This window comes from Copidosoma floridanum, unplaced genomic scaffold (assembly GCF_036245765.1).
Source record: "Copidosoma floridanum isolate Cflo_tuat_1 unplaced genomic scaffold, Cflo_Japanese_pri ptg000035l, whole genome shotgun sequence".
NCBI lineage: Eukaryota > Metazoa > Arthropoda > Insecta > Hymenoptera > Encyrtidae > Copidosoma > Copidosoma floridanum.
Window position 1 is genome coordinate 692,221 of NW_028321912.1, and position 23,624 is coordinate 715,844.

Below are 23,624 nucleotides of genomic sequence, written 5' to 3' on the forward strand. Positions count from 1 at the left end.
TTGCATTGTACAATTATGCTAAATAAAAAAAATTTCGGGGTACTAGCGCGTGTAGAGCTAACCCCTCTCTCTTTTGTACATTACTACAAAATGGAAAACTTTTCGGGGTACTAGCGCGTGTAGAGCTTACCTCTCTTTCTTTTGCATTGTACAATTATGCTAAATGAAAAAAATTTCGGGGTACTAGCGCGTGTAGAGCTAACCCCTCTCTCTTCTGTACATTACTACAAAATGGAAAACTTTTCGGGGTACTAGCGCGTGTAGAGCTAACCCCTCTCTCTTTTGTACATTACTACAAAATGGAAAACTTTTCGGGGTACTAGCGCGTGTAGAGCTTACCTCTCTCTTTCGTACAATACTACAAAATGGAAAACTTTTCGGGGTACTAGCGCGTGTAAAGCTTACCTCTCTTTCTTTTGCATTGTACAATTATGCTAAATGAAGAAAATTTCGGGGTACTAGCGCGTGTAGAGCTAACCCCTCTCTCTTTTGTACATTACTACAAAATGGAAAACTTTTCGGGGTACTAGCGCGTGTAGAGCTTACCTCTCTTTCTTTTGCATTGTACAATTATGCTAAATGAAAAAAATTTCGGGGTACTAGCGCGTGTAGAGCTAACCCCTCTTTCTTTTGTACATTACTACAAAATGGAAAACTTTTCGGGGTACTAGCGCGTGTAGAGCTTACCTCTCTTTCTTTTGCATTGTACAATTATGCTAAATGAAAAAAATTTCGGGGTACTAGCGCGTGTAGAGCTAACCCCTCTCTCTTTTGTACATTACTACAAAATGGAAAACTTTTCGGGGTACTAGCGCGTGTAGAGCTAACCTCTCTCTTTCGTACAATACTACAAAATGGAAAACTTTTCGGGGTACTAGCGCGTGTAGAGCTTACCTCTCTTTCTTTTGCATTGTACAATTATGCTAAATGAAAAAAATTTCGGGGTACTATCGCGTGTAGAGCTAACCCCTCTCTCTTTTGTACATTACTACAAAATGGAAAACTTTTCGGGGTACTAGCGCGTGTAGAGCTAACCTCTCTCTTTCGTACAATACTACAAAATGGAAAACTTTTCGGGGTACTAGCGCGTGTAGAGCTAACCCCTCTCTCTTTTGTACATTACTACAAAATGGAAAACTTTTCGGGGTACTAGCGCGTGTAGAGCTAACCTCTCTCTTTCGTACAATACTACAAAATGGAAAACTTTTCGGGGTACTAGCGCGTGTAGAGCTAACCTCTCTCTTTCGTACAATACTACAAAATGGAAAACTTTTCGGGGTACTAGCGCGTGTAGAGCTTACCTCTTTTTCTTTTGCATTGTACAATTATGCTAAATGAAATAAATTTCGGGGTACTAGCGCGTGTAGAGCTAACCCCTCTCTCTTTTGTACATTACTACAAAATGGAAAACTTTTCGGGGTACTAGCGCGTGTAGAGCTTACCTCTCTTTCTTTTGCATTGTACAATTATGCTAAATGAAAAAAATTTCGGGGTACTAGCGCGTGTAGAGCTAACCCCTCTCTCTTTCGTACATTACTACAAAATGGAAAACTTTTCGGGGTACTAGCGCGTGTAGAGCTTACCTCTCTTTCTTTTGCATTGTACAATTATGCTAAATGAAAAAAATTTCGGGGTACTAGCGCGTGTAGAGCTAACCCCTCTCTCTTTTGTACATTACTACAAAATGGAAAACTTTTCGGGGTACTAGCGCGTGTAGAGCTAACCTCTCTCTTTCGTACAATACTACAAAATGGAAAACTTTTTGGGGTACTAGCGCGTGTAGAGCTTACCTCTCTTTCTTTTGCATTGTACAATTATGCTAAATGAAAAAAATTTCGGGGTACTAGCGCGTGTAGAGCTAACCCCTCTCTCTTTTGTACATTACTACAAAATGGAAAACTTTTCGGGGTACTAGCGCGTGTAGAGCTAACCTCTCTCTTTCGTACAATACTACAAAATGGAAAACTTTTCGGGGTACTAGCGCGTGTAGAGCTAACCTCTCTCTTTCGTACAATACTACAAAATGGAAAACTTTTCGGGGTACTAGCGCGTGTAGAGCTTACCTCTCTTTCTTTTGCATTGTACAATTATGCTAAATGAAAAAAATTTCGGGGTACTAGCGCGTGTAGAGCTAACCCCTCTCTCTTTTGTACATTACTACAAAATGGAAAACTTTTCGGGGTACTAGCGCGTGTAGAGCTTACCTCTCTTTCTTTTGCATTGTACAATTATGCTAAATGAAAAAAATTTCGGGGTTCTAGCGCGTGTAGAGCTAACCCCTCTCTCTTTTGTACATTACTACAAAATGGAAAACTTTTCGGGGTACTAGCGCGTGTAGAGCTAACCCCTCTCTCTTTTGTACATTACTACAAAATGGAAAACTTTTCGGGGTACTAGCGCGTGTAGAGCTTACCTCTCTCTCTTTTGTACATTGTTACAAGATGGAAAACTTTTAAGGGTACTAGCGCGTGTAGAGCTAACCTCTCTCTCTTTTGTACATTACTACAAAATGGATAAATTTCAGAGGTACTGGCGCGTGTAGAGCTAACCTCTCTCTCTTTTGTACATTGTTACAAGATGGAAAACTTTTAAGGGTACTAGCGCGTGTAGAGCTAACCTCTCTCTCTTTTGTACATTACTATAAAAAGGAAAACTTTTCGGGGTACTAGCGCGTGTAGAGCTAACCTCTCTCTTTCGTACAATACTACAAAATGGAAAACTTTTCGGGGTACTAGCGCGTGTAGAGCTTACCTCTCTTTCTTTTGCATTGTACAATTATGCTAAATGAAAAAAATTTCGGGGTACTAGTGCGTGTAGAGCTAACCCCTCTCTCTTTTGTACATTACTACAAAATGGAAAACTTTTCGGGGTACTAGCGCGTGTAGAGCTTACCTCTCTTTCTTTTGCATTGTACAATTATGCTGAATGAAAAAAATTTCGGGGTACTAGCGCGTGTAGAGCTAACCCCTCTCTCTTTTGTACATTACTACAAAATGGAAAACTTTTCGGGGTACTAGCGCGTGTAGAGCTTACCTCTCTTTCTTTTGCATTGTACAATTATGCTAAATGAAAAAAATTTCGGGGTACTAGCGCGTGTAGAGCTAACCTCTCTCTTTCGTACAATACTACAAAATGGAAAACTTTTCGGGGTACTAGCGCGTACAGAGCTTACCTCTCTCTCTTTTGTACATTACTACAAAATGGATAAATTTCAGAGGTACTGGCGCGTGTAGAGCTAACCTCTCTCTCTTTTGTACATTGTTACAAGATGGAAAACTTTTAAGGGTACTAGCGCGTGTAGAGCTAACCTCTCTCTCTTTTGTACATTACTATAAAACGGGAAACTTTTTAAAGGTACTGGCGCGTACAAAGCTAACCTTCTTTTTTTGGAAGAATATACTTCACTAAAGGAAACTTTATCAAGATATACTGCCACGTGGAGAGCAGCCCTTCTCTCTTTAATCATTTGTACCACGAATTTGTTACTTCGTCTTGTCATTCAAAAAGAAAGTCCTGTGGACTACTCCTAAGTGAAAGTTATTGTCATAGTTATGGAAAGCGCTGCTTTTGCAGTGTTGAGCTCAGTCGCTTGCTTCATCCAGTCCTATTCACATCGTTTTGTGGTGCTGTGAAGTTTAAGTAACACAGTCTCTCGAAAGTGCTGCATTTTGTCATTAAAGTGAATCTTTGTATTGGCAAAAGTGGTCAGTTTTTATTGTTACGATACGATGGGAAATTCTGCGACTAAGGTAATTACAAGCCGTTTGGTTTTGCTGCTAGCTTTTCCGATACTTTCAAAATGTTTAACAAAATAACATTAAATGCGTTTGTAAGCCTATTATATATACCTTACGAATTTTCATTACATACGTATACGGGAAAATAATTATGTATATTTTTGGTTAATATTTCTGTATGATTTTTCCAGTCTGGTGGTCTCGACAAAAAGTCTTATTTTAAACGTCAACATAAAGCGTTACACGTCGCAGTTGAATGTGGGAACTACAAAGTACTCAAGTTCCTTATTAAAGCTGGTCACGACGTCAACTCTGCAGATGAGGACGGCCACACTCCTTTGATGACGAGTTTGATCCAAATCTGTTTAGGTAAAATGAATGGAAATTTTATATAATTTTAGTATGATATTTATTAATGTTAATCGGTACGGATGTTTTGTATTTACATTACGTGACTTACAGATGGTAAAAAAGAATTGAAGAAGAAAGATCTTAAAATCCCTAAGATCTTATTGAAGTTAGGAGCAAAAGTCAAGATTGCGGACAAGAAAGGCATGACCAGCTTGCACTACGCAGCTTATATTTCGTCACCAAAATTAATCAAATTGTTACTGAAATATAAAGGAGCTTCGTCGATCAGTAAGCTGGACAGTTTTAATGCTAGTCCGTTACATTATGTGACGAGATCGATGAAGCTACACTTTGTGAAAAACACGTTAAGTAAAAAGGTAATTTTTTATTTCAATAATAACTGTCATGCAAAATTTTCCATGCATGAAAATTTTAATGAAAAAATTTTTTTATCCTTACAGTCGTCTGGCAAACCCAAGTTTTTTGAGCCTACGGCGGAAAATCAGATGGAATGCATGAGACTACTCATCGCACGTGGAGCAGATGTTAACCACAAAAACAAGTGTGGCATAAATGTATTCCACGATGTTTTTGAAAATTCCAAATTATGGGAATTTATACAATATTTGCTGGATCAAGAATATGTGGTCGATTATCAAGACAAAAGATTAATAAGATTGATGAAATTGGGACACGGTATGCCGAATATAGATATATTGCTGAGACATACTGCCGTGTGTAAAAATGCACCAAAAGGTGGTAAAAGAATCAAGCGATTTGATATCACAAAGTTACACGAAGATTGTCAAAAATACTATGAACAGTGTCTAATAGAAATCGAGTGTATGAAGAAATTTTTCAAGATTAAGGAAAAATTATTATGTAAAATATTAATGGGTGATGCAAAAATTAACAAGAAGACTCGTAGATTATTCAAAATAGCCACTACTGTAGATATTCGTCAGTGTTTTCCAATTTACGGTGATTTCTTAATAAACAGATTGAAAAAAATTGTGAAGAAATAGAAAGTGAATAAATTACAATCTTAAATTTTATTAGCTAACAAAATAATTAGTTTCATAAGGCGGTATTTCAACTGTTTAGTATATTGCATGAAATAGTCAGAGCCAATCTTACTGTGATTTGATTGTCGAGTAATTTAAGTGTAATGTATTAGCCGTGCGTTTCTAAAATTACATTTGTAAGAATTTGTAAATATATTAGAAGAGTTTCGTAGTATTTAAAATAATAAAAATTGTTTAAAAAAAAGAAAGTTTTGTATTATTTATTTATTCAAAATTTTTTTTTTCCATAATAAGGATAATCATAATTACTATTATTATTATTATTATTATACACCCAGCGAATAGAGCTACTTTTCCACACTTTTCTGGTCAAAATATTGATAATAAAACTTTGTTGACCTTGAAAAGTTTTAATCATAAAAAAAATGAAATAAAAAAAAACGATTTAGATTTTTATGCATAATTATGAATCAGTACTTAACTGGAATTTTTTTTTTTCTAATGGACAATTCATTAAACTTTAGGTATAAGGTTATGTTTCACTTAAACTTGGAATAGAATAAAACTTCAAGTATTTTCAGGTACTTTTATTATTTGAGCGTGAAAAAAATACAAATAGTAACAAAAGTAAGAAAAATATAAGCTTATCTATTATGGCAATAAATATTGAAAGGATCACAATAGAAAAAGGTGCCAGTATAGCATACAAATATTAGAATAAGGCTTGATAAGGTGGCTCCTCACTATAAATCCAACAAGAAGAGTAAGCATGCTGCAACACAGCTTTTCATTGGCTGTGGAGGTTCTTGATTAAAAATGGATAGGTACCTATAGTCCCTTCAAAAGAAGTTTAGTCACATCTACACCGTTGACCTATATCGTACAATACAGTGACCCGAGCAGACGTATGTATACAAAAAATACATAAGTCAGCCCCGCATTAAATTATTTTCTTAGTTCAGCGTCTCATTTATTTTTATTATAATTACGATTCCCCACAACTCCTATTCATTTTACGTACAACTTTCTGACCAATTCAAACTACGCGGGCTACCGCTCTTCGGTGTAGCAGACGCCCCACACTTTTCATCTGTTCCGTGACTTGCACAGTTATCTACCATTTTCACAAAATATCCTATAAAACCCATGGTAATGTCCAAGTACCTGAATGTCGTTGGAAAGATTCTGATTTCTTCTATCTGCTACATAGTTTTCTATTAAGAACTACAGTATTTTTGCTGAGATATCATACAACCTGCGCCACCAATTTTGCGACCCTCCATAAGAGGCTATGTTACAGAGTCTATTTTCCAGTTAGTTTTTTTCAACAATTTTGGTGGTGACGAGGTCTAAAATTTTGGGAAAAGACTCCTTGCACCTTCAAGAATCATCCTTTAAAATATCATTTAATACTCCAGTGTTTTGATTTAGTGAGGAGCCACCTTAGTAATGTCTCACTTATAATCATTTTTTTAGCCTCTTTGTGATTATTGATTTTGGTAAGCATAAAAATCAGAAAGCACAAAAAAAGAGGTGTTTATCAGTTTACGGGATAATTCCTCTACTTATCGCAAACATATGCTACAACATAAGCTCACACGGTGAAAATAAGTTACGGAATACCACCCCTGGTCGATTCTGGGCCCAAAAACATTTCAAAAACCATAGAGATATACTTAAAGGGTATACCCTAAACACGCGTTTACGAGAGTTGGTTCCACTGGGTTCCAGCAGCAGAGATGAGTAAGTCTACTGGTTCCAGTCGTTTCAGAACCAAAAGTTCGATTTGGCAAGAAAAATACCAAGCACTAGTATAGCGTAAACAGTTTAGTAGCTATTTTGTTTGCGGCTTGTTAATTCTGTATTTTTCAACTGTGTAAGTAAAATATTGAAACTATAACTATGGGCTATAATTTTTTTTTAACGCTACAAGAGAGTATAACTCTTTACAAATCGGAAACTCTTTACAATGACTGTTACTCACCACATTTTTTATTTCAAAGCTTGTAATGAACGAACGTTAAAATCAAATTTTATAGAACGTATAACTTAATTGTTTCTTTGTTTTTAATTTGTTACAGTTAATTTCCAGTTTTTGTACTAGTGTGTTTACTATAATTGATAGACAATTTTTTCTAAACATGGAGACTTTTATTGAAACGGTACATTTATTACTACGTGATACAAATACAGCATACGTATTTATTAAATTTATTCGTATACAATGGTTTTTTAAAATATTAATATAATGAATTAAATTTTTTTTATAAATGTGTTTGCATAGACTAATCTATAGTCAACATGGTCACTTTTTTTTAAAGGGACGCTTTCATGATGGCCTTACATTCTGTGCACTTGTCTAATTCAACAATTTTCTCACAACTCTTTTTGGTGCTATAAAAGTGTCCATAACGACACTTGTGCCAATTGCCATTTTTCTGTTCTTTGGTTTTTTCAATTGTTTTGAGGGAGTACATACAATTATTTGACAATTTTAATGCTTCTGATAATTGTTTTTCTTTGTCTTCAGAAAACCGGGTGACACTGTACAGTAACTGCGAAACTCTTATTTTAATTATTCTATCGTTCAGTAAGAATTTTTTAGGAGTACTAGAATCTACAGTATAACTCAATGTACCCAATGCGACCTGTAATTAAATATTGATTAAATTAAATATCAATATATGTAGGGATTCATTTATCATTCATCGTGGTAAAACGTTTGTAAAAGAATACAATATATCAATGAAAATCTAAAAAAACTGCATCCTGAAAATCAACTACAAGTATAAAAACAATGTACAAACTACGCAGTAATGGGTAATAAAACATGATTTCTGCTGTTGACAAATACAATAGTGTTAGATCAATACTTTTTTTAATAAATATTCGACAAATAAAATTGCAATGAGTGATAAAAATGAAAAAATGAATAATTAGGTACTAATAATATAGTAGACATGTATACTTACAAGTATGCGCAAACGTCTTAATTCCAAGTTAATATCTTGAAGCCTTTGACAAGAAATTTTAAATTTTGCTGGGAGAAAACCTACTATCATATTTATGCAGTATAGAACGCGGGGCTTTCTTGCTTTTTCAAAATTCATCGGTTCCTTAGCCGAACTTAAAATGTTAACAAGTTCTGTGAAACTTTCTAAAATAACTGCAAAAGAATTGATTTCGGAAAAACTTGGGATTCTCTTTCTAACAATGTTTTTATTCTTAAATTGTTGCAAGAATTGAGATAAATTTGGAAATTCTGAAAGAAGCATCAGTAATCATTTCAATAATCAATTTACAATAAATTTCAGTGCATTACAATGACGTCGATGATAATGTCAGCAAAAAAATACCTTTTACAATCGAGTTATTTTCCAATTCTTTTACCCGACCAAAGAGCTCTGTACGCCTTTTTTCCAACTGTTTTTCTTCACCGTTGTAAAAAATTTTTCTTTTTACCAGCATAAAGTCTTGCAATTTTTTCTTCACCAAATTCATCATTCTCATACAAGTACTGATGGGAATTTCGCATTTAGGACAAGGTATGATTTGGATCGTACTGTCAATACACAAATCCGTGACGTATGTCAAAAGAGCACTGCTCTCCATAACGTGACCACAATCTGGCAGCAATACATACCTACGATTTTAAATGATTTTTTTTTGTTATTGTACTTTGACCATTAATAATGAACTTTGTAATTCTGCTAAATCAGCGATACCTGGCGTCCACATGATTCTTAGTTTCAGCAAAGTCTTTCATCAATTTGTCTTCATCGCAAATTTTGCATAAAGGAGGGCAAGGATCCCCGCAAAAACCAGCGCACAGATGCCCACACTTGAGAGTCAAGCCACACGGTTCGGTGCACGGCTCAATGTCACACGACTCGTAGCAGAGCTTCGTACAACGTTTATGCTCACATCCCCATCCACATTTTTCCTGTAAACAACGAAAAATCCAAAGTTTTGAAAATTTCAGAAATTAAATTTTCCATTGCTTTTACTCACATTGCAAGGCACACAAGGCTCGCCGCATGTTCGGCTGCATTTACTGTGGCGGCATTTAAGCTCACACGGTTTTTGACACGGCTGACATTCCTTGTCACACGGTACCTCGCACCTAAAAATGATTCCACTAAGTACTTGCAAAGATGTTCCACATACAGACCCTAAGTTCCAATACAAATTACCTATGTTTGCACACAAGTAGATTTTGGCATTCGTTGCTGCAAAACATATGGAAGCGCCCTTGAAGGCAGTTGTAACAATTTCCCCGGCAAACATGACCACACAGTAGAGGAAAATTGCACGGCTCCCTGCAGTACCGCAATATTGACCCGCTGGATAAAATTTTTCCTGAAAATGCATTATTATTTTCAACAAAAAGTCAACATTAAAGAAACCATGCGATCCAAACGTTTTAGTATTTTTAAATATCATACCATAAACTGTTTATGAAATCAAAAAATGAGTCGAGTAGATACGTACCAGTTTTATTTATGTAACAGGGAATGGAAAAAATGTGACCGCACTTTCCAGGATCACTCAAAGGTACTAAAACTTGGCACTCTTTCGTACACTTTTCTTTACATTTTTTTGAGCATCTATGGCCACATGCTAGTGTCTTTTGACATTGTTCATTGCACAGGAGTAATAGCGGTTCTTTGCTACACTTTACTTTTTGTAGGTGACCACAGGAGCTTTTTTTATCGACCTTAAAAAATTAAAGTGAATTTGGCAAGTTTTGAGCAAAAAATACGAGTAATTTAAAAATAATGCTTTGTATTTGTATTCAAAAAATTTACCATTTTAATACAGTCACCGCATTCTTCGTTACACCATCGTGGGCACTTGTGACCGCAACTCAACAACCGATTACACGGCTCCTCGCAGTCGTACTCATGCAAGTTTTGAGAACATTGAACGTTTTTAAAAACGTGGCCGCAAAATCGCACTTTAGAGACAATGATGGTACAAGGGTCGCACGGCTCGGAACAAAGTTTCGCGCAAGGATGACCGTTCTCGCATCCTGCGTTTGTTTTTGCACATTCTTTGCGACATTCGTACTGAAAATAAAAAAAAAAAATTCAAATATTAGTATACATTATTCTTTGTCACGGCACCATAATCTAGTGCTTTATAATTGTAAGCCGTTAAATTGGGAATACCAGGAAACATGATTTATTCAAGTTTTTTACTCAAAACCATGACAATTTTTCGCTGAGTCGACATACTTACCATAACATGATGGGGATCAGAAGTTACGTGACATTTTTTCAAACAAACATGACCACAATCCAATCTAAATTTGCAATCACATGGACACTCGTATTCTTGAAGTGGAATGTAACAGAACTTTTCAACGGTATGGCCACATTTCGATAAAGTGATCTCGATCTATAATTAAAGGAGAAAAGAATTTTTTTTTTAATATCTGTTACAGATGATATTAAAAAATATATTACCAATTTTCGACAGATGTGTGTTTTATGTTGGAGATCAGACACATGACAGGAATCCTCGCAAGAATGCCCACATGGTAACGAGAAACCACATTTTTTCTCGCATCCACCAGATAAAAACTGTTGAAATTCGTTCATAGCGTTCACCTATCATTTAAAACATTAAATGTTAAAAAAAATTTGTAAGTTACTAAGCAATCCTATAATTATCTTAGTAGTCATTACCTTAACGAATTCATTATGTATTTGACACTTCATGTAAAGAAATTCTCCAATGGAATTTTCTTCCTCTAAAACTTTTTGTACTTTTGTCCAAAACATATTTTTTAAACAAAGTTTATTCATGTTTCCGATTACATACAAGCCCTCCACAGCACGAGATAACGCTAGGTACATAACGTTTTCGTCGTACACAGAATAATTACTTTCCTCATCGGTGTCATGAGACAGAGATATGAGGATTATTTTATTCTCATTTCCCTCGTAATTTTCGACGGTGTTGATTTGTATTTGCTCAATACCTCCAACGACTGTCTACAACAAAATTAAAAATAACTGTGTGCAAATCAACTAAATATTAATTAACACGAGTAAAACTTACATTTTTGAAGACCAATAACTGTTTGTTGCAAAGACAGAGTATTGAAATGTCAGAAGAACTGTAGCCCTGGGCCAATAAATACTTTGACAGCCCTAATAGAAATTCTGCCTCATGTTTGTTAGCTACATCAACCACGTTGTAATGATGATTGATGAAAAATACACTATTTTTCAACCCTTTTACATCGGAGTTGTTACTAGTGCATTCGTAACTGCTGTGTTCTTGATGAAAGAGTAAAGTAAATAATCTATTGATCTGTGGTTGCATTCGATACTGAACGGTCAAATGTTCACATTCTTTTCCTAAATTTGTTATATTTTTCAAAAATGGTAATTTAGCGCCAGTTTCCTGAGATGAAGATGTTTCTGGTTGAAACTGCTCATTGCCAATAAATATAAGGTGCTGGCAATCCTTCGTTAGTACACTCATAAGTTTTTCGTCCTGCATTTTGTCTGCTTCCTCTACCAAGACTAACATAAACCAAGTAAAAATTACAAAACTCGTCTACTTGCAAATAATTTAAAGATTTTTACGAATTGAAACTATATAATATGTACTTAAAAATAATTAACAGAAATTTAAATTAAACTTTTTCGTTAACAACTTACCAATCGAGGCTCCAAGAACATGAAGAGATGATTGTATTTTCTTAGCATAAGACGATGTTAGTCCTATTACTTCGTGTTCTCTGAATATTTCAAAATTAGCTTCCAGCACGATTTTATCAAGTTCCAACTTTTTTTTCTGATATTCTAGTTCTAGTACGGATTTTTTCTGAATGGCATATTTGTAACTAGATGCAACCGAATCCCAATATTGATTCCAGCGCGGATCACTGGAAACTTCATGGTTCGGATTTATTAATGGGTGTTGAGCTAACTGGTACTGCAATCAAGAGTGTTATCATCGCAATTTTTACAAAAATATTGATAATATATAGTATTATACAATAAATAAAAATAGAACAGACCTGCAAAAACAATTTTTCTTGAGATAAAATCTTTACATTTTTCTGTAATGCAGCAATATCATCATCGTTGTGATTAGTTGTGTTCTCTTCCAAAGATTGAATTTTTTTTTCGACACATACAATCTGTTCTTCAAGATTTTTCAGAATAAATACAGGACTAAAGATATTGACTCTGATACTCGCGTAATCAAACAGCAAGTTAAAATCAGAGTTCCTAAATCCTTCACAAAAATGCTCATCAGGTTCTGCCATAAAATTTTTCACATCTCGATCGTAATCACTATCTTCTTCTGTAGATTCCACTAATGAGCCGGTAAGCCAGTAAATAAAATCCTTGTTACATTCAAACTTTGCCACGAAAGAGGACTTCAATAGACAGTCATATGGCACAATAATGTTTGGAGTTGTTAAGTATTTAATAATCAAACAAATCTTTTTTATATCTTTCAAGATATTTTCGAGCTCATACTTTTTTTTAACAAGTAAAGAACTCGCCACACATTTTTTACTCACTTCTTCGTATTTGTTAACCAGCGAATATGACTTTAATGGCAAGTTTTGTGACTGACTTGCAACTCTGACAAGCAAATGGGTGTACAACAGAGCATTTTTCAGGAGTTTATCTAAGCTGTTGGTTGCAGCACTAAGAATCAGCAATGGACCATACTTTGCCCAATGCTCTTTATTTGTCAACAATATTTTAATAATTTCCGATGCAACGTGTGTTTTACCTGTACCAGGTCTTCCCTGAATCATTGCGAACTTCTGGGTCAATGCTGTCTTCAATGCACTGCATTGCGAATCGTCAAGCCTAAGATTATTGGAGCTGGGCCACGCACCATCGGATTTCGTTGGTAACAAGTGCATTGAGTATTTCAAATCAGGTTCATGTTTCAAATAATACGGCAAATCAGTCAAGTTTTCACTTTTAATAAAATAATTTTCCAAAGCAAAGTAAGCTTTTTCCGGGGTTTGTGAGGGTTTTGTACATTTGCTGAACAAATTAAAACGTAAGGTTGTTTCTTTTAGAGTGTAATTGAATTTCAACATATCTGGCGTGATAAGTACTTTGTCCACCGTTTCTAGTGTAATACATCCTTCTGGAATATCATTTTGATCGAGTTTAGCAACGTTAGTTGTTATTATTGTACTCAAATCGTCACTGATGAGAAACAATAAATTTCCTGGTCTGAATTGTTGAAAATTATGTAAATTGGGAGATTCTTTCAAATCAATTTCAAGAACTACATGGTCGGCATTGGCATTGAATCTAGTTATCTTGACGTTTTTTAAGATACATGATTCAGTTGAATCTTGCAACGACGTAGATGTCAAATCAAGAGCTGGATGTTTTTTGCAGGAAATATTGTCATTTTGTTCATGTTCAGATAACGTTTCATCCAACTTCCTACAGTGCAAACGAAAAAGGAAAGACACTTAAGAATCAAGGCAGAATTTGAGAGAAAAGGCATTTCTTTTCACCAAGTATAAGATGTACAAACACTTATGACTAATAGAAGCGTGTGTTATTTACCAAGTACAGCTTGACAGGCATTTTTTTTGCAGATTTGACTCACCGTTTCCGGAGGCATGATCCAAGTACAACGTTATCTTCGGGTTCTTCCATTATTATCTCTTGATCCTTCGACATGTCCGTAACTTTTAATCTTTTGATAAGTAGGTACTTACACTGTAAATACACTTCGGACAATTTACTTTTTCGGTGAGAGGATACTTATCCCAATATTCCCAATTCGGTGTCAGTGAAGAGAAAACAAGATGAATAATAAGAAAATATCAAGTTCGAGCACGATGCCTGCACGATGTAGACAGCATGGCCTGAGTGGCAACTTGGCAAGAAGTTTGCTGGCAAGTCCGGAGCTGGAGGCCGGACGCCGGTTGCGATTCCGAAAAGACTAGGTTCGTTCAAGCTCCCCCTTGGTTCGGTTCGGTTCGGTTGGTTCTGGGACCAAAAAACAAAAAAACCGATCCCACGAGAGTTGGTTCCAGAACCAAAGGTCCGAGGCGGTCGGTTCTATAGAATCAAACTCTCGTGAACGCGTGTTTTTTTGATGTTTTTTGGTCCCAGAACCGACCGAACCGAGCCGAACCAAGGGGGGGGGGGGGCTTGAGCGAACCTACTAATAGCAGGGACCGTACCATGTAACTATTTTTCTGTACATTGGCCTATGTTATAACACTGGCCCCCGAAGCGAAAAAAAGTTATATGGTACGGCCACAGAGGCTCGGGTAGTCGAAAATCTTAACCAGCCGCAGCTTTCACCAGTATTAAAAACAAATTACGATATCCAATGACCTTCCGTTTAGGTGTATATAGCACGCAGCGCCTCCACTATAGCGTGAAGCTCGCAAAAGTTAAACTTTTACTTAATCCTATATACCTACAGCGCTGAAGCATAATTAGAAAGAAACACAACATCGAACGTGTATTGGGATTCCAAAAGGTCACGTGACTCTCGCGGTAAATATAGTATTTTTTTTTTTTTTTTTATATTATAGTGCTCTACGTCCGGCTCCTTTAATAAGGGCACTACTATGGGCACTTAGCACTGGGGAGAAGGAAGGGAAGAGGGATGGGAGGCCTCCCATCACTGGGAGGGGGGTAGGGGGGAAATTAGGCAATTTTGCTGCGAGAAGGTCGCCTAAACCCTCCTCGAGGAGCATTGCGTGGTGAAAAAGCACATGTGAAATATCACAGAGGTACTTGCCCGAAAAAGTCTCACTATGGCCGGGAATTGAACCACGGACTCCCGCGTGCCAATCCACGACATAGCCGACCGAGCCACCGCGCGCTCTGGTAAATATAGTCACTTGAGGGAAGAATAACAAAGGCCTATATAAAATCAATTATATTTTTATTTTTTTTACACGTTCAACGATTGTAATACGATAAAAGCCGTTCAATAACATATTTTTGAGGAAATGACAACACCTTAGCTATTTTTTCCCAACTCAATTAGTCTTTTGCAGCTTAAAAATTTCCTTTGAAAGTGCAAAAACGCACATTTAACCCACCAAAATCTCGCTTCTTGTTTTCCTATAATATACTCTAGAGTGGTTGCCTAGGTAGGGCCAAGCTAAGCCGCGTTACATCACGCCATCTGCCTCTATACTTTTGCCTCGCTAGGACCTACCTTACCTACCTAGCTAGGCTGGGGTGTGTTTGTGTTCCAGTAACGCTCTCTGACTGACTGACTCTGACTCTGACAACTTAATCTTAAGGCCTACGCAGTCAAATTAACATAAGGTGCACAGTGCACAGTGCACAAGAATAACATTAGATTCGTTCACCTTACAATCCAGGGACGGTCGGGGACGGTGTGAGCGAGTCGGAGACGAAAGTGAACAAGTGCTCTTCTCCGATCGTCCCTGATCGTCCCTGACCGTACGCGATGCGCAGTTGTACACGTTAGGTTAGATTAATGCAAAAAGTAAACAAACTTGTTTGTATTTGCACTTCTTTATTTACAAACTATTGTTTACATACAGCATTAATCTAACCTAACGTGTACAACTGCGCATCGCGTACGGTCAGGGACGATCAGGGACGATCGGAGAAGAGCACTTGTTCACTTTCGTCTCCGACTCGCTCACACCGTCCCCGACCGTCCCTGGATTGTAAGGTGAACGAATCTATTGGTTGGTATATCTATATCTGTAAAAACGTAAAGCACAACGCACAACGCCGTCAACGCCGACAACGCGTTGTGCATTATGTATATAGGTATATCAACCAATGTTATTCTTGTGCACTGTGCACTGTGCACCTTATGTCAATTTGACTGCCTATAGGCCTTTACGATATCTTGCGTCATGTTTAAGTTGTCGGCTTGTCGGTAAGTTGTCGGAGAGAGCGCTACTGGAACACACGGCTAGGCTGCCTATAGGTATAGGCACAAGGCCACAAGCTAGACCCCCGCTAAGCTTTCCGATCGGGTAAGTAAAGTCAGAGATAAGTGGCAGACAGATACAGAGGCTGGGAAGACAAAACATAGACCTACTTAGTTTTTTCTCGCGTGTTAATTGCCTGGAAGTATAAGTATATTCTCAAGAGAATTTTACATACCGTGATTGCGGTATGAAGTAATTTGATTGTTGCCACATCAGGGAAGACAATTGTCTAAGAGTTGAGTAAAGAAAAATATCCTGGCTTAACGCTATAATTGTTTCAGGAAACACTGATTGTACGTGAGCGTATGCAAAGAAATCAGCTTTGTGTGAAAGGGTAAAGGAAATGGCGTCGAAAAGTAATCACTTCAGATCAATGAGCATCGTACCTACGGTACAAGATTTGCTGAACAAGAGGTCAAACTACTGGGATTCTCGTGGAGCTTACGATTCGACGGAAAATTATTTGAATTCGCAATTTTTGTCGATCAGAGAGGGTTTCACAAAACGTTTGAGCGAAGCTGTTGACAAGCACCTCAACTTGAAGCACTCGAATCAGCAGTCGAGCACGCGTATTTACAAAAACGTCAAAATCGAAGGCTTCGAAGTGAATGACGATTGTTTTGGTATAAAATTGTTCTTCGAAGATAATGAAAGTCGGCAGTACTTGAAGCCATCCTTGTTGGGAAAATTAGTCATTCTGACGAGGGATAATTTCAAGACAATACATTTAGCTACTGTTATTCATTGCCATCCGACGTACTTGAGAAAAGGATATGTATTTGTTGAGCCGTTTTCCAGGGCAGATCTCAAGTCAGATGCATATGGGCTCAGGTATACCCTGTTGGAAACCACCAAGCACTTTGAATCGTACTATGAAACACTGAGTGCCTTGAAAGGCATGAAAGATTCAAATTTTCCAATGACCCAGTATATCATTCAATGTTGCGTTTGCACGGCATTACCGCGTTACTTGCAGAGCGCAGCTCTTTTAAAATTTCAGAATAACTACATTTTACCAGAAGGACTTGACAAACTGCAACAAATCACCAAAGACCAACAGTTGGATGAGTCGCAATTGGATGCTCTAAAACACGCAGTGACTCGTGAATTTGCAGTGATCGAGGGACCACCGGGCACTGGAAAAACACTATTAGCATCGAAAATAGTACACATTTTATTGGACAACGAAAAAAGTTGGAGCAAACACGGCCCAATCGTGATCATTTGCGCTACAGATCCAGCTTTGGACCAGATTCTCGAAAGTATCCTTCCACATACGACGTCTGTAATACGCGTAGGTAGTCAAACGGACAATGAAGTCTTGAAACCGTATTCTTTAATGGCAAAACGTGAACAAATGAGTAAGAGAGAGAGTAATTGTTGTGCATCGTTGTACAAGAAAAAATATGAGATCGAGGAGATCTTGAGATGTATACAAAAACTTACTTTGTACGCAAAATTTTTTACTGCATCTAACGATGCAGTATTTCAAACTTGCATGATAGACCTTTCCTTGAACAAATATAAATCCAGTCAAGAATTTTCCAAGTGGCTCACTAAAAAGTGTTTTAACTCTTTATTTGAAGATTTTAACTGTAATTCAACCGAAGAAAATGGCAATCCTTGTGTACAATTGTTGAAAAACTTTGAGAAGGATAAATGTATGTTGACAGATAACGATTTGCCAATTGATTATATCAAGCGCGACGAAAAAGATTTTGGTTTGCACATCAACCCCATAACTTTAAAAGATCTGGAGGGTTTAAATCAAAATTGTAGTATTTTCCAGGTAAAACTACTCTTAGTGAAATTGGTTGGAATCTACAGTTAAAAATTGTCATCACTCTCCTTAAAAATTTTATTATTATTTGCAGCAAAAACTATTTAACAATACAATATTGAGTGATCCGCGTTTACCAACTGATCATGCAACGAAAAAAGATTATTGGGAATCGATGAAGGCTTGCCATGACACTCTAATCAAGAGTTTGTTTGAGCTAGAAAAAAAATATCATCAAGAAAAGTATCAGCTTGAAAATTTGAAACGATTAGCCAATCTTGAAATATTCAAGGAACAAAAAGTCATTGGAATAACTGCTGGTTGCATTGCAATGATGAAATACTCTTTGAATTCTCTCCAGGCTCCTATCGGTAAATCAACTTCCTTTGACAAACAAGATTGTAAAAGTGAATTTGCTGTTTCTACGATTTCACACTTTAGTTTCCTTTTTTATTTTGTTTAGTGCTGGTAGACGAAGCAGAAAAAGTTCGGGAGACTCACATTGTTTGTTCAATGACGAAGGAGTGTCAACATTTGATTTTGATTGGAGACAAAACTATGCCCAGGCTGTTGCCAACATTATTCGAGCGAATGGTGAATGTCAAAGAAAACTGTGTTACATTGAAGTATCAGCATCGCATGAGACCAGAAATCACTAAAGTAATGTCTTTGTACACTGACAAGGTGTTCCAAAATCATGCATCAGCCCTTAATTATCCTCGTTTGAGAGGCGTGGAGAGCAATCTTTTCTTTTTAAGTCACAACCACCCCCAAACCAAAGATGGGATCAACAGACACGAGATTGAATTTTTAATCGCACTAGCCCAATACTTTTTACGCTTGGGCTACAAAGAATCCGATATTACCATTCTATCTACTTGTTGTCGTCAGGCTAATGCTTTCCTAGCAGTAAGTTTCCTCAAACCATACATGGATTTCTTTATGCAAATATTTTATTGTAATAAAAAAATTATTACACAACTTTAGGAGATGCTCAGTGAAGAAACTCTTAAGGAAGTGCAAGTTAGCACAGTATTTGATTACCTTGGCAAAGAAAACAAGATCGTTCTTCTGTCTTTAGTAAACAACAATGACTGCAAGGTCGAGTATTTGAAAGGGACGAAGGCATTATCTGGAGCTTTGTCGCGTGCTCGAGAGGGTTTATTCATCATGGCCAATCTTCAGAGTTTCAACAAAAACTGCGAAATTTTGTCCAAGGCAAAGCAAATTTTGAACGAAAAACAAGCTTTTGGCTACTCCCTCAAACTTAGATGCCAGAATCATCCGAATCAATCGTTTTCTGTATGAATTATTATTATTATTGTTGTTTTGACAAATAGCTTATTTTCAGCAAGATGTTTTCACACTTTTTGTTTGCAGGCCAAAACGGCGAGCGAAGTCAAAAAGTGTACGGATGGTTGTTCGAAAGTTTGCGGCGAGTTGCTCTCTTGTGGCCACGTTTGTACCAAACTCTGTCACACAACCAACAGAGATCACAAAAACATTCCGTGCACCCAAAAATGCAACGAGTCGTTACCATGCAATCACGCGTGCCCCATGACATGCATGCACTACTGTCAACCATGTAAAATTAAAGTAGAACGCACGTTAAAATGCGGACACAAGGTCGAGATGCCGTGCTCCGACAATTTGGATTCTTTCCCGTGCCCCACTGAGGTAAGAGATGGGAAAAAATTTTCCGACTATTTTTCAACGCCATGATTTTTATTTTGTTTTAATTTCAGGTTGACACCTATTTCTCGGAATGCAACCATACCGTTAAAAAGCCCTGTTACATGCCCATTGAAAGTTATGAGTGCACGCACGATTGTGACATTCGGCTGGCCTGTGGGCATTCTTGTTCCGGCAAATGTCACGCCAAATCTGATCCAAATCATATTGAGGTAGGCTTGTAATTTATGACTTTAATGTTGGTTGTACATTAAAATTTTACCAATTTTTCAGTACAAATGCATGAAAGATTGCGCCAGGGTGTACAGAGGCTGTGTTTTCGGCCACCCATGCCAAAAGCTGTGCCACGAAGACTGTGGTTTTTGTACCATCATCGTCAACAAGCCGCGTATTTGTGGACACATATATCCTAATGTACAATGTTCCGAAAATGTCGATAAGATAATTTGCGACGCGATTTGCAACCGTACCTTAAAGTGTGGTCACAAGTGCTTGTTGAAATGCGGCCAAAATTGTTCATTTTACCAATGCAACTTAAAGGTAAGGAAATCGCAATGAGAATTGCATTTAAAAATACTTGCATGGTTTGATTGTCAATTGTAACTCGCAGGTGAAAAAGATGAGCCTTTGTGGTCATTTCGAAAAAGAGGTTGCGTGCAACGAAGAAGTAACATTTGCCAATTGCGACAAGAGGTGTCAGAGAAGATTGCTGTGCGGACATTATTGCATTGAGAGGTGCCGAGATCCATGCACAAGTCAGTGCGAATTCATGGTACGATTGACCAGACCAGGACTTTGCGGTCACGTTTTTTCTGTGCCCTGTTACTTGCAAGATATTGGTAAATAATAAATTTCTGTTTGGTTATCGAATATCGACAATTCTAGAAGTTGAAACCTCTTATTTTGTGTTCGCCTACTCATCTCTATCAGAGAGATGATTGTGAGTGTAAATGTATAAATGAGTACAGCTACGTGATTTTCTGAATTAGGGTCTTCTTCGCTTGAAACCTTGAATTTCTGTGAACACCCATGTAACACCGTACTATGTTGCGGGCACGACTGTCCTGGAAATTGCGGAAGTTGCAAGAATGGAAGTGTACACAAGCTCTGTGAGATGCCCTGCAGTACGATACTACCCTGTGGACACAAGTAAGACCATCGGCTGATGATGAAAATATTGGTTTAAAATTTTTGCTTCTAAAAATATATGCTTTCAGGTGCGAATTGCCTTGCGACAAACAGTGTCATCCTTGTTTGAAGCCATGCCAACTCAAATGTCGTCACAGCAAATGTAACAACAGGTGTGGAGAACCTTGTTTCCCGTGTCTGGTGAGAAAAAAAAAATGTAACTCATCAGATATGTATTTATATGCCCTTTTAAAACAAAATAAATACTTGCAGGAACCGTGTGACGTGGGTTGCGAGCACAGACGTTGTCAGAAAAAATGCAGCGAACTGTGCGAAATCGAGCCGTGCTCTAAGCCTTGTAAAAAAACGTTGCCGTGCAACCATCTTTGCGTCGGATACTGTGGCGAGCCTTGTCCTTCGATTTGTCGAGTTTGTAACTACGATCAGTTGAAAAAACAGTATCCCGATCAAGTAGACGATTTGAATGTTAGGTAAGGAATTGAACAAAGATAATTGTTGATTTTAACTTTGACTGATTAGCAAAAATTACAATATTTTATAGATTTGTTGTATTGCCTGATTGTGGACACTGCATCGAAAGTAAAAATCTAATGAGACACATCGAAGAATCTGCTGCAGATATAAAAATTCAGTTAAAACGATGTCCTCAATGCCAACATCCCATATTGAACTGTACAAGGCTGATGAATTCCATCAAACGTGATTTAAAGGACTTGAACATCATTAAAAGGATTATGTTTTACAATGACGACGAGCAAAACGTAAGGGTTAATCAGAAAAAATATTTCAGTTCAATAACAACAATAAAATCCAATCCTGATTTTAAAGGTATTGTACTCTGTTTCATGTGTAAATTTTTTTTCTATTTAAAATTATTACGGTGTCGGTGAAATTTTAGATTTTTATGATTTGCAAGATTACTTGCTTATCTTGGAGAATGAAAGGAAAAAGAATCTAAGTTTCTACGAAGTGGACGTCTTAAGAATCTTGTCGGAAATTCTTTGCCACATTTCGAATACATTGAAGGCGGCTCTCATGAAGAATGACTACTATAAAAACATAAAAAATAAAGTATCAGAACTGGTGAAGTTGCTTCCAGCAAAATTGCATATTACTGCTCAACGACTTTTAGATATTCAATGCGAACTTCGACGTCTACGCTTACTTGTTAGTTTGAAATCTGCTTTAAATTAAAATAACAAACATCTGTTGTAGTTTCATCGTAGACTTTATACTGACACTTATTTCCTATGTAGGTTGAAGCTGGCAAACATTCATTTTACAACACATCTAATGGATCTAATGGAAACGAGAGAAGTACTATATTAGACATCTTATATTCTTATGGTAAATTTTCAGATGAGGCTGACAATAAGATAATTGAGCTACTACGTGCTCCAAAATACTTGTTGGATAAAACAGTTATAGCCAAAGACGCTACATTCAAAATGATTCAGTGGTTCAAATGTCCCATTGGACATTATTATTCAGAGACAGAAATGAACGAAGATGGTACATGTACCGTATGCACTGAGCGCGAAGAAATGCCTAAAAATTAAACTGGTCTTTCTTGATGGATGCAGAAGTTCAGAAATGTATGTTAATATTGGAGGACGTTAAAGAGAGATGTAGTTTTTTTTTTTTTTTTAACCAGAAGTTAAGGGCTCTTTAATGGTTCAGGCAAAGAGGGAAAAACATGAAACGGCCAGAACGCCTTCGATTAACATAACTTCTCCCCTTCGTATATCGTCTTCCTACTATGCCACAGTACCCATTTGATTATAAAAAAATGTAAATACATTATGTATCTACTACTGCATGGAAGTTTTATTAAGATACCTTCCAAAAAACTTGATAGTTTATGTTTAAAGAGTTAAGGAGTAAGTTTATAAATTCTTATTTTGATATTTTAGTTTTTTTGTAACTTTACAAATATATTTTTATCTAAAACCTCGAATGTGATACTGAACTTAAAATGCAAGTTTAACTCCTTAACGTGTCAAATGTTTGTACAAACGCGTTACACAAACAATTTTTCATTGTAAAGTTAAGTAGAAAAGGTTGTTAATCACAATGAAATAATTTTTTATTATCTTTATGCTCAACAAAAGCAATCGCAAAAAAAGAGAGACCTGAAAAAGGTAACTAGTTAAAGTTTTCTGGTGACCATAGTTACATTAAAAAAAAATGCTTATTAGTGCAACATTACTCAATAAATAACAATACTCTTAAAAAATTGGTATTAACTGCGTGTTGTACTGCATTAAATGACTATCATCCACTAATCGATCAAGCCTTATTCTAATATTTGTATGCTATACTGACACCTTTTTCTATTGTAATCCTTTCAATATTTATTGCCACAATAGATAAGCTTATATTTGTCTTACTTTTGTTACTATTTGTATTTTTTTCACGCTCAAAAATAATAAAAGTAGCTGAAAATACTTGAAGTTTTACTCTATTCCACGTTTAAGTGAAACATAACCTTATAACCAAAGTTTGATGAATTGTCCATTAAAAAAAAAAATTTTCAGGAAAGTACTGATTCATGATTATGTATAATAATCTAATTCAATTAATTTTTTTTTCAATACTACAAATCATTTTATAAACAAAGATTTTATTGAGTCAAAATAAATCTAATTACTGTTTTACTGAGGGTACTTGCAACTTAAAAATTATATCAAATTTCTATTATTTTTTAAAAGAATGCTTTACTTGAGTGATAAGTAGGTATAGTAAAATTTATCTTTTGTGATTGAAACTTTTCAAGGTCACCAAAGTTTTATTAACAATATTGTGGCCAGAAAAGTGTGGAAAAGCAGCTATTTGCTGGGTGTATAATAATAATAATAGTAATTATGATTATCCTTATTATAGAAAAAAAAAATTTTGAATAAATAAATAATACAAAACTTTCTTTTTTTTAAACAATTTTT

At 36.4% G+C, this 23,624-nt stretch overlaps 2 protein-coding genes across 4 annotated transcripts; one reads left to right on the top strand and one right to left on the bottom strand.

The window, feature by feature from the left end:
• Nucleotides 1–7,349: 7,349 nt before the first annotated feature.
• Nucleotides 7,350–13,835, bottom strand: LOC149373172 (NFX1-type zinc finger-containing protein 1-like). Its single transcript, XM_089597742.1, has 15 exons — nt 13,727–13,835; nt 12,150–13,557; nt 11,788–12,064; nt 11,180–11,649; nt 10,804–11,112; nt 10,582–10,725; nt 10,355–10,513; nt 9,922–10,182; nt 9,605–9,830; nt 9,307–9,472; nt 9,125–9,236; nt 8,839–9,056; nt 8,470–8,756; nt 8,086–8,375; nt 7,350–7,761 (listed from the first exon to the last, which is right to left on the bottom strand). The coding sequence occupies exons 1-15, from the start codon at nt 13,798–13,800 to the stop codon at nt 7,429–7,431; spliced, it is 4,734 nt and encodes a 1,577-aa protein (XP_089453868.1). The 5' UTR covers nt 13,801–13,835; the 3' UTR covers nt 7,350–7,428.
• A 2,195-nt stretch (nt 13,836–16,030) lies between these two features.
• On the top strand, nt 16,031–22,302 carry LOC106645937 (NFX1-type zinc finger-containing protein 1-like). Of its 3 annotated transcripts, none has more exons than XM_089597726.1 (15): nt 16,031–16,106; nt 16,343–17,850; nt 17,936–18,212; nt 18,305–18,750; nt 18,829–19,143; nt 19,222–19,518; nt 19,587–19,745; nt 19,807–20,073; nt 20,144–20,372; nt 20,523–20,682; nt 20,751–20,862; nt 20,935–21,152; nt 21,224–21,510; nt 21,581–21,849; nt 21,939–22,302. In XM_089597726.1, exons 2-15 carry the CDS (start codon nt 16,405–16,407, stop codon nt 22,239–22,241), a joined length of 4,785 nt encoding a protein of 1,594 aa, XP_089453852.1. In that variant the 5' UTR covers nt 16,031–16,106; nt 16,343–16,404; the 3' UTR covers nt 22,242–22,302. The 3 variants fall into 3 exon arrangements, with proteins under 3 accessions (XP_089453852.1, XP_089453853.1, XP_089453851.1); XM_089597727.1 differs by lacking the exon at nt 16,031–16,106 and adding an exon at nt 16,115–16,246; XM_089597725.1 differs by lacking the exon at nt 16,031–16,106 and having other exon boundaries at nt 16,115–17,850.
• The last annotated feature ends 1,322 nt before the right edge of the window (nt 22,303–23,624 follow it).

Coding starts and splice junctions, on each gene's coding strand:
- LOC149373172 (XM_089597742.1), bottom strand. CDS start 13,800: ATGTCGAAGGATCAAGAGATAATAATGGAAGAACCCGAAGATAACGTT. Junction 10,514..10,581: donor CACACATCTGTCGAAAATTG/GTAATATATTTT, acceptor CTTTAATTATAG/ATCGAGATCACTTTATCGAA. Junction 9,057..9,124: donor AGCCTTGTGTGCCTTGCAAT/GTGAGTAAAAGC, acceptor CGTTGTTTACAG/GAAAAATGTGGATGGGGATG.
- LOC106645937 (XM_089597726.1), top strand. CDS start 16,405: ATGGCGTCGAAAAGTAATCACTTCAGATCAATGAGCATCGTACCTACG. Junction 19,746..19,806: donor CTGATCCAAATCATATTGAG/GTAGGCTTGTAA, acceptor CCAATTTTTCAG/TACAAATGCATGAAAGATTG. Junction 20,373..20,522: donor CTGTTACTTGCAAGATATTG/GTAAATAATAAA, acceptor TTTCTGAATTAG/GGTCTTCTTCGCTTGAAACC.